Raw genomic sequence first — 11860 nt, 5'->3', positions numbered from 1 at the left:
CCCCCCCCCCCCCGCCCAAGGTATATATTTACGAGTCATTTTTTTCTTGCAAACTCTCTGTTTTTCTTCTAGTTTTTAATAAGAACTATATAAATATAATAATTGAAAATAATATTTTAAAGTACAAAATTAAACTATCAATGACGAAGGGTAGAGAAATTACGATTTGTTTCTAACGCGGAAGAAAAAATACAAAATTCAAAATAACTAATGTTAAATATACAATTAAAGATTCAAATATTTCTTTCTGAATTTCAGATAGATTTCTATATTAAAATGTGTTATATTTAATAATGTTGCTATTTCAATTGTGCATATTTTTGCATCAAGCGAAGCAGATTCGTTCAACTGGAAAATTAGCTTATACCCGATAGAAAAACATCAATATAGGAGAATCAAGCAAATGCACTTCGCATATTGAATTTTTAAACAAATTCAGGATTTCGTAACGATTACACATGTATCCTCGTGGCTACCGCCAATCGTGCTTCATCAGGTTTTCGACATCTTTTTACTGACAAACATTGATTCAAATTCCTCGTCAAATTCCATTAAAATTCACTTCAAACGTGATTGAATTCACTCAGAAAAATTTTATAAATCATATAATAAAATATGAAAAACTGAAAATTCTCGGAATATATATTTAAAAAATATTATTATGGGAATATTCTTGAGTTTTGCCCCTCGTAAACACATATTTGGGATCGATCTGGACACACTCTGAATTTTTATTGTGGGTCTGTTTCATTTTTACTGGGGATTAGGTAAGGTTTCTGAAAGCTTATTCTTACATAAGATATCATCGGTAAATTGAAAGCTGCTGCCATTCTACCCTCGTGAACGCAGGTTTCCTGTGGTCCAATATAAGCACTGATGTTTTTCGTCCACAGATCGGCGGTCATCAAAATGCTTGTTTCTTCCTCTCCGTAGGTTTCGGCGATCAAAAATTCAAGTTTGTGTCCTTGCCTACCCAACTCTCCTGCGTTTACCTTAAAAAAGCAGAAAAAGAAAACATGTAAAATTACAAAAATTTAAATATATTTCCATGATTACCTAAATTCCATGATTATATTTTTACATAATGAACAAGGATACACTGAAAACCCCTCTTAAAAAAAGGAAATGTTCGAAAATTAGGCACTAAAGGGGCAGATGAACTTGGTTCGAATGGACGTAATCATTGTTTCTGCAGCTAAAAGTAAATAATTTTCTTCACATAAGGCACTAGGAAAATTCTGCTGATCAATTGTTTATATTTTCATCAGGAAGTATTTGTTTTTCGCCAATATAAATAATTACCATTGGCTTTTACAAAATGTATGGTACATGTGAATGGATTTTAGTTTATATAAAATGTCTATAAAATGCTGCGCTAAAGTGATACATTAAATAGAATAAATCCTGATTGCACAACGTCCACTAAGAAAATATTAATGTGATATTAATTAACCAGTAGCCCAATTACGGACTTGAACAATTTTCGATTTAAGTAGAACTTATAACTCACAAAGGAACCTCTCCTAATGGCGATAAAGAAACTTTAAATCATTTGATGCATTATTTAAAATATTTGTAAAATATATTATTGAAGAAAACTTCCGAAATCATTTTAATAATGTGTAAGGCTGGTGTATAAAATTGAAAATTTTTAACGCTTCTTCGGTCAAAAGAAAATTTGAAACGATTTCACACTTATTTTCATCTGGAAAATAAGTAAAAATAAAAGAATTATTTACATCTCAAATTCAGTCACTTTTTAGGCTTATCAGTACATTTTAATATCACTGCGAATAACTATAATGGTCAGGATGTTGAAAGTTAAACTTGTAGAAGAAATTGAATCTATATATTATATAATGGCCAATATGTGCATTGGCTTATACAGTTTATTTCAACATTTGTTGAATATTATTGAATTATATTAAGTTTGTAACAAACCCTAACTAGTAATTAATAGTAGTCAATTCTAAAAAAACTGCTTTTATAAATAAACTATTTATAATAAAATCGAAGACAATTGTTTTGTACAATAGTGCTAAATGAAATTTACACAGATGTTTCTTGACAGATTTTTCATAATTTTTAAACAAATATACATTTTCCTAAACCAAAATGATGCTTTTGTAAACAAAATTTGTGAATATTTTTTATAAACATTTTTGATAGCCATTTTTCCAAAATCGAATTCTTCAGATCTATGTACAAGCGCAATTGGATAGTCTTAAAATATCTTAAAAGTGTAATTAAAGTTGATTGGTAGATAGAGAATATATAGGAAATACTTTAAAACCTTAAGATTTTTTTCAAAGAGATTTTCACAAAAAAATTAATAAATAACTACACGTATGGGGTAAAATTTGTCAAGTGTCCCCGCCTAAAATTTTGATGTCGCCAATCATATTCAAACTTTGCCAGATTGTAGTACTAGTGGACCTCTTTAAATTCTGTAAAGGGGTCAGACCTAGTACAACAGGTTGTCAATATACAGGGGCCCAAATTTTCGATGATTCACTCCGACCGCTAAGATTCAATTGTACGTAACTCCTGATAAACTTATCAAAATTCACTTTTCTATTAGGGGTTTAGAAAGGTAAGTTAACGAGGTTTACGATTAACACAATCATTAAATAATGAAAAAATTATTTCACCTTGATTTTTAATTTTAAAAAACGTTTTCGAGTTTTTATCCAAAATCGACATTTTTTATCTTTTTTTAATTAGGCTAGAAAACAGCTTGATTTTTGTTTTATTTGAAAAGCATACCAAAACGAATATGGGGTGAAAAGTATTGGTTGAGTTGCATGAGGTTGTACGAGCGCGGATGCTCCGCGTCATCTAGCTACAGCGCTGCTGGGTGTGCTGTAGAGTGTAGTGGCTCAGTGATTATAATTTTTGATCAAAATGATATTTCTGTTTACGTGTAACGAATGTTTTATTTTATTTTCACTTTTATGTATCTGGAGAACCATTTAGTTATTTTAAATATTAAATTCTCAATACGGTTCCACGGTAGGGAAACGATAGTTAATAATAAAATGATAAGCTATTTTGGTAGACGGTTCTGCTGGCTTGTTATATTTCAAACTAAATAAATGTTAAATATTAAATTATATTCCAACTCGTACACGACTGTTTATTGGTTGTTTAAATCAATTTTTTGGTATATAATGCATTTGTTTGATCCTGCAAAAGAATGTTTTTGGGCCAATAAAATATTTTGTTGAATGAATCAAAATTTGTTTTATTCAACCAAATTTTTACATATATCCAAGAAAACAGTATTTCGATTCAAAATAATTTCTCTGAATGTTCTTACAAATTATTTCTTCATGCTTTGTATCACATAAAATCTTGGGGTTTTACTTTGATATTAAAGTTTGGTCAAAGCGATTTGCAGCAAAGTGATAATCATTTGATTAAAATGATCCAGATTTAGTTTTAAAATTATTTGACAGTTGAAAGTAAACATTAAATTTGTTTTTCGTAAGGCCTTTGAAAAAACTGGATTTTCAGTTGCTAAAATCGTGAAGGAGGGCCTCTAAATTGTTTGATTTATAATGCGATATATATAATTTTGAATAATTTTAATTAATTTTGTTGGAAACCTTGCACGTCACACCAGCGACGTATTATTTTTACGAACGCATTATCTCACTTATACGAATTAGTAAGTTTGCTAATATTAAAATTTAAAAATGGGGCATAAAATTAAATTGTTCTTTAAAGATTAAGCTTCCATTGTCCGTAAACAAGAATCTTTTATAGACGTTTTTGGCTGGATCGAAGTAAAAAATGTTACTATTACATCAGCGACATGGGGACTTGGGGACAAGCTTTAGATTACAATTACAATTTTTCGGTAAACCTTACGTGATTCTGATTAATTGAAAATAAAAATGTGTAAAAATGAAAAATGGACACAATTAGATGCATATGTCAAAGATGAATTTACCTTCTGCATTATTAGTTGATGCATAAAAACTAATTTCTGATGTAGTTCTTGTCACAGGAAAATGTATCTTATAGTTAATTAATCCCAATACTATCATCAAACACCAATAAATAACTAGAACATCAAATCTAAAGGTAAAGGAGAATTGCCAATATATTGAAGCATCAATACCTAATTTAATTTTCGTCTTACACATTATTGTAAAATATCGAAAGAAGCGAGCCACTTAGCTCCATCTGACAGATTGGAGGATTTATTGGCTCACACTAGACTGAAGCGTTCCAATTAAGGTATTTTCTGAGGGGATTAGAGAAGCAAGGGGAGAGAGAGGATGATGGTTTGAGAGGTAAATAGTAATATGTGTAGTAATCGGATTTACGTACCTCCTCTACAGCTAAGGTGATTGCGCCGGAAATCCGGTATCCTGGACGTTGATACTCAAAGTCGTTTGGACGTCTCTTTGAGCCTGTAATGTAGCCTAGTGTGAAAGTTTCTCCCTTAACGTCCTCCAGTAGTAATGCAAGAACTAACAGTGTCGTCACGAGGAGACTAGACCATTTCAAATGTGCCAGTGGCATGCCCACCTGAGAACTCTGCAACAGTGCAACAGTGCAACATCGTTATCATAAATCGCGTTACGCAACCGCCAGTTACCTGGCTTGCAATTGTTATGATTCAACTGCTACTGCATTTTTCACTCTCTTGATCTCTTGCCATGCACTGCATCAAAAACTTATGTCATTTTTAGAAAAATCAATTTTTTGGCCTATTTATGTTTTCAACATATGGGTTGCTATAGCGTCTAATAGGATATGCGGAGTACAGCAGGACATCTGATTTTTATAAAGAAAATACGATATATAAAGTCGTGAAATTGAACATTCTTTTAATTCCATTCTATCTTGGTAAAATTTTAGTGCTACTGTTCAAAGAAAATACCTAGTAAGGAGACATTGTGCATTAGAATCTAATCTGAGGGCATATGAGCACGGTAAAATGATCTCTATAGCAATGTTGATCACTGTATTTTTCCATTGGACAAACGAATCAATTTTAATAATTTCAGTCGGGTAGATTGGAGAAGCGTTCTGAGCTTAAAGCTTATTTCTCCTTAAAAAGTAAATAATCTGGCGTATTTAGATGTTTTTATTGAAAAATATCCTTCTTTTATTAGAGATAATGTTTGAAAAATCACATATAAATGAGGATGTGACCAGTATCACGGAATTTTGCGTAACGTTATCCCTGAACGAGCTAAAAATGAGAGCAGGCTTACAGACTTTAAATTATTGTAAAATTTTTGCCAATATAATAATAAAAATAGTTAAGATTTGAAATATAGTTACATACATGCGTGTATTGTGTAATGTGAATAATATGATTTATAGCAATTTTCACCATATTGAATAAAATATTCCGCTTAACATTGCTTTTGTTTCCTTTTTAAGACGAGATGCCCCAGTTGTCGAGGCCCCTAAAAATCTGGAAAAAAAACATATTCGAAATTATAAAGTTCAGACAATTTAAAATTTCCAAATTGAAATATTCTCGAATACCAAAATTCTCGACAGTTTATACTATAGCGAATTTGAAAATATCTGAAATAAAATTTAAATAAAGATAAATAAAATGAAGTTTCTATAAAAATATGTTATTAATTATTTTATTAGATCAAGTCAATTTTAAAATTTGACATTTTGGAAATTGGAATTTGGAAATTTGATAATATTATAAATTGTCCGTAAATTTATTATTTGGTAATTTTAAATTGTATGTCATATTATAATTTCGGCAGATTTCTATTTCGTATATTTCGTTTTTCGGTACATTAACAGTATCCGGTATTCTATTTTTTAACATTTTTTAGTGGTATACAATTTGCTTTCATTTTTTTTCATATTCAAACATTATTTCTGAATTTTTGAATTGTATAAATTTAGATAACTAGAAGATTTATTTACATTCAAAATTTTTCAATAGTCTATAACACTTAAACTGTATATTGAATTTTGTCATTGGGTTTAAAAAATTATTATTTATATCCCTAGAACCGTTAATTATATTTTAATAAACCTCAGAGGTATTATAGATAAAAATACTTCTATTCAATAATTTTCGAGTAATTAACAAAGAAACTTAATTTATAATGCAAAGCAGAATTTCTTACTTGAAGAATTCTATTGTTTTGTTGGGCTTACGTAATAGGATACACATTTCAAAGTTTGTGGAATGCTGAAGATTTAATGATAATCCTAATATCATAGTGGTGAGATTTGTAAATTAAGCTGCTTACTGAAAATCTGTTTTAGTGCAAAAAAATGAATTTCAATTAAGGTTGCAGTATTAGCTTCTATTTAAGCTGATGGCCTCGTGCTAGTGATATTTTAGTCTTTTTATGCTTTGAAATCCTTTTAATGCCCTCAGTGTGGCGTTGAAAACATTTAAAGAGCGTCTTTTGTGCATTACTTAGTAAATATAACTCTACATAATCTACATTTTCCAGAGTAAATGCATTTATATACGTATCTTTAAATTCGAGAGATGGCAACATTTAAATTTTTCCATGAAGTTTTAAAATCTATATACACTTTAATTTCAAACTTAAAATATTAATATTTCTGATTATCAAGACTTTTTGATTTTTTGATTGCTATTTCTCCCTAGTTTAACATTTGAAATATTAAAATTTCTCATGGTCGTACATTTTAAGCTTTTTCAATTATTGTATACTTTACAGTTTTAGAAAGAGTCAACAATTTGTTCAGATTTTATTTTACTGCTGATTGTAAATAAAAGTCATTATTGAATTTTCCTGATAATTCGGCACACTTTTTTAAGGCCTGAAAAGAACAAATGAGTTCGCAAGTCAGCCATTTTAGATGAAAATTCAAAAAGTGAGCGCATTTTTAAAATTGTTGAGACCATTTTTTCAAAGATTTTAAAATTTATAGAAATTTAGTGTATCCGAAGCTTTTTGGAAGAAATTCCAAAAGTTTCGGAAAATTTGATAAATTTCAAGAATTTCTGAAAATTTGATAAATTTCAAGAATTTCTGAAAATTTAATAAATTTCAAAAATTTCTGAAAATTGAATAAGTTCAAACATATCTGAAAAATTGATAAATTTCAAAAATGTCTGCAAATTTTATAAATTTCAAAAATTTCCTAAAATTTATGAAAAATTGCCTAAATTAAAAAAATTTTCAGAAATTTATGAAAAATTATGAAATTACTAATAATTACAGGTTTCTAAAAGTTTCCAAAATTATCGGAAATATTCGGTAATTTATCGGCAATTTATGGTGATTTATCAGTAAATTATTGTAACTTATCACTTCGAGTACGTCCAATAACTGTTCACTACTCGAAATGAGCAAGTGCAACAGCAAGAAAAAGTAATCTTACTCAAAGAGCGTCAGCGCAGCAGCTAGAGAAAGTCTTTTTCTAACTTCTTTTCACCACGATTTCGGAATTGGTCACTTTCCGCACGCAATATATGCGTCGAAAATTGAACATTTCGTGCTTGCGTTAGAAAGAAGATATTTTTTGCACATTTTTAAAACATTCAAAGGTAAATTGACCATTACTGGGACAGTTAGGAAAAGCTAATCAACATAAACACAATTTTAAAAGGGCGAATTGGACTTTTCAGCACAAAAACCGTTATAATGAGAGGATAAGACATTATTTGATCAATTAGATCAGAAAATGCATGATTAATTTTGTAGTAAATTAATATGAATGGTTATTTTTAAAGCTAGTCAGATCGCCCATTAGTGGGACACGAATTTTGGAAAATATCCTTGAGTGGGGCACCAAAGAAGCCAATTCTGGGACAAGGAAAATACAATGGGGTTTATCAAAATAAAATGGCATAATTTACTTATAATTGATTACAGAATACATGAAAAACCAAGAATGGATCGTGATTACCGTTTAATTATTTGTTCTAAAAAAGCTGTTTAAAGTAGTTTGTTGAAACCTCTAATTTCAACCTCAAATTTTGCCAACTGCTTAGGTAAGTAATTTAATAATAGCTCATAAATTTAATTGTTTAACAAAATTAGTAAGTAGTCCGTAAAATTTTATATTATAGACTAATATTAACTATTTACTTGCAAATTGAACTGTTTGGTAGTAAATTTTGAATCAGAATTCATCTTAATTCAAGTTAATACATCAATTGAAAAATGTATTGAAACAATGTAAATTATTTTTTGGTTACAAATTTTATTATTCTGTTGAAAATTTCATTGACTGAAAAATCTGTTTTGATTAATATTTTAAGTATTCTGTTGAAAGTTCGTATTTTTGGTTCGCAAATTTGTCATTTTAATTATAAATTACATTATTCTTTGAGAAAAATGCAACTGTTTTGTTAAAAATGATATTATTTAGGTAGAAAATTCATAAATTTGGTTAAAACATTTTTGTTTTTTAAAATCCAAAATCTTATTCATTTAAAAAATCATGTCATGTCTAATTTATAATTATAACATTTTTCGTTTGAAATATCAACTATTAGATTGTTTGATAAGAATTAATCTTTTTTTTTGATAGAAAATTAGCCCTATTTATTTAAGAATTCAAGAATTTGTTAGAAAATTGAAGTATTAGGTTAACCAAAAAATTAAGGTTTCGATGAAAAAATATAATAGTTGATATTTTAACCAAAAAGGATTTTAATTAAATAATTAAAGCAGATGAATTAATTAAAAAAAAAGAATTTCTAATCAAACTGCTGAAGCATCAACCTAAACAAATTAATTTTCAACCACAGTTGTATTTTTATTCAAGAAAGATGAAATTCATAATTAACAATATACGTTTTCGAACGAAAAAGACGAATTTTTAAGAAAGTAGTTCCAATGTTAATCAAAAAACATTTTGCAGTCAAGAAATAAAACAGATTTAACCAAGCTGTTGAATTTTTAAGTAAAAAAGATAAGTTTTCTTTAAAACAGTTATATTTTTAATTTGAAAATATAAATTTTCAACAAAAAACTTTATTTGCTCAATTTATCTTAAAAAGTAAATCGAAAATATTGATCTTATTAATATTTCAAAGAAATCTAGAATATTTAATTTAAATGCATACTTTCTAATTTTTGTTGAAAAATTAAATTTATCAGATACTATATTACATTACATACCTCCGCAGTTTGGAAACTTTGACGTTAGAATTTGAGGTTTCAGTAAACTACTTTGAACAACTTTTTAAAATAAGTAATCAATGGAACGGCAAATGTAAATCTTATAAACAATTTTTTTAATATGTCACTAACACGAAACTGTGACATTTAATTAAAAGCACGGCGAAACTGACCGTCTTAGTAATGGAAACGCAATTTCGCAACTCACGTTCAAGTGTCCGAAACTGAGACAGTCGGCGATAGCTCGTCCCGGTTTAGGCAACTTCACTAAAAATTGGTCTAAATTCGGGACATTAAAATATTCATAAGTTATCGAATAAAATCGCTAATAAAGTTATGAATTTTATTCTTAAACGAATTAAAAATTTTCAAAAACATTAGTTTTTCTTTTAGTGTCGGAAAAACAAAATAATGGCGAATTTTGTAGAAGTTCATTCACACATTTTGAGGAATATTTTTGATTATTTTTTACTAAATGTGTAACTTATCAGGACAAAAATAAATAGTGGTAACAAATTAAAAAGAACTTCAAAAATAATAAAACCTTTTTACTTTTATAACTTATGTTAAAATATAAAAGATACTCAGCGATATTTATTATTGTCCCAGTATTGGACGTATTTTTTACGTTGTCCCAGTAATGGTCGGTTTACCTTAACCAGTGCAGCCGAGTTGTGGCCCACGGTCAATTTTTCTGAAGAAGAAAATCCGAGTTGCGACCGGCGGTCGATTTAAGAGACCCTTACCCCTACAGTCCTCCTTACCCGGCTACGACTGAGTTGCGGCCCGTGGTCAAGAAAATATCCGAATTGCGGCCCGCGGTCACTTTTGGTCTGATTGAGTTTCACCTCAAAGTCCCTTCTCCCACTCCACCCCCAAATGAATAAGCTCATGAATAGAGTATGGGGTGGTCGCGGTGATAAGAAGTAAATAAATTGCAAAAAACAATATAAAAACAAGTAGAAATACATAAATAATTGTAAGAATAATTATTTATGCATTTCTAGTTGTTTTTGTAATGTTTTCTATATGAAAATGTATTTTTATGATAAAAGAAGATTTTGAAATTATTTTTGAAGTATGTTGCCAGTGAAAACGACAACAATGAATAGTTACCGTGGTTACTGTTAGCCATTTTGGAAATTTTGAACTTAGACTAGCGGAGTGAGGTGCGAGGAGCGCAATCGCTGCGCCATCTGGCGTATACTCCTAAAGGGATCAAAGTATGTTCAGACACTCTCGCCATTGTGAGTGACCACCACCTGGCAGTTTGCACGTGTTACTAGTAGGGTGTATATCTGCGTTCGTTTTTGTGCTTTAAAGATACATGATTTTAAACTTCAATTAATTGGTAATGCTTATGTAAATTTTCGTACATTTTCTTCGTATGTTTGGTATTCGTATATACTTTTAATAATTTCCGAATTATGGATTTCCCGAATTAAAGCAATTAAAAAAATGTTTTTTTTTTTAATAAATATAATTCATTTATCAAACATGTGTATCGAAGAAATTTTTTGATAATGTTTAAAGTATTTAAAAATATTTGTCAAAGTTAAAATAACAATAATTGTAAAAAAATTGTATAAAGAAATCAATTTAAACACATGTGCGCCTCGAACGAAAAGAGAAATTTCTCCCTCAATTTTCTCCCAACCTGATGACCGCGGGCCGCAACTCGGTAGTAGCCACTTTAACTATCCCAAAAATTGTTTTCGTACTTTTTGTGATTGTTAATCACGAAAAAATTGACTTGCAATACATTTGTTACAGGGCTTTTTCCCATAGAGAAATCGGTTTCAATTTTCAAATTTAAAAATCAAATAAAAGACATTAAACGTTTTAAACAATTTTGGTTGTACTTATTTCAAATGCCAAATCACATTTCTTGTGGTTAAATTAATTAACGATTCCATTAGTTGGGATATTTTCACTTCGCGTCAGTACACATATTTCAAATTTTGACATATAGAACAAGGACATTTTACAGAACGTACGTAAAACCTAAGTAAAAAAAACTGCGCGATATTTTAAATAAAAATTAGTTATTTGATTTTTTTAAATTATCAATGATCCATACTAAAAATTTTATATTTCATATTTACTGACAAATTTTGGAATGCAAATATTACAAAATAAATTTTTTGCAAGTATGTTACATATATTTTACAAAAAATATGGAATTAAGCGCAATTGTGAAAAAAATTAAAAAATTATGTTACGAAATTAAAATTATGCATTTTGATGCGACATTCAATTGTGTATTTTTGGCATGAAATCTGGATGGACAAGAAAGTTCTGAGTTCTACTAAATCTTGAGACATTATGCGATCATGCATTTCACATCAAATCAACCACAATTGTTTGATAATTATTTATTTGAAACAAAATATTAAATTGATACTAATTAAAAAACGTAAAGAATTTAGAAAAAAAAAGAGTTCATGGTCTTTAAAATGTGAATGTTGACTAATGAAGTTTCAAACCACCATCATAAGTTGCTCGAGTATTTTGATGACGTGTTGATTTTTCTTTCGAAAGGATTCCTTGTACATATTTTTAATTGAAAGAGGCCTCTTAAGATTATTGCCCAATCAAGTGAGAGGGATTTTCGCTCTTTCAACACGGCTTGAGATCCTCCATCATTTTCAGACGAGCAACTAACAAAATAAACGTTATAGGCACCTACGTATTGACATTGATTATATTGTAGTCTCTATGAATCATAGATAGAATCAAAGAGTTTTTGAGTA

General features: G+C 29.0%; 1 protein-coding gene across 1 annotated transcript in view; it reads right to left on the bottom strand.

The window, feature by feature from the left end:
- LOC117177769 (guanylate cyclase 32E) overlaps nt 1-11860 on the bottom strand; it is a 68819-nt gene that overhangs the window by 48332 nt on the left and 8627 nt on the right. Inside the window, exons 2-3 of the mRNA XM_033368680.1 lie at nt 4339-4548; nt 795-992 (exon numbers count right to left, since the gene is read on the bottom strand). Coding sequence (XP_033224571.1) covers nt 795-992; nt 4339-4548 — 408 coding nt within the window. The remainder of the gene's footprint in view (nt 1-794; nt 993-4338; nt 4549-11860) is intronic.

The sequence above is a fragment of the Belonocnema kinseyi genome, chromosome 8, assembly GCF_010883055.1.
Source record: "Belonocnema kinseyi isolate 2016_QV_RU_SX_M_011 chromosome 8, B_treatae_v1, whole genome shotgun sequence".
Lineage (NCBI taxonomy): Eukaryota > Metazoa > Arthropoda > Insecta > Hymenoptera > Cynipidae > Belonocnema > Belonocnema kinseyi.
Note: the sequence above shows the minus strand (reverse complement) of the source record. Positions and strands in the feature narration are given on the sequence as shown.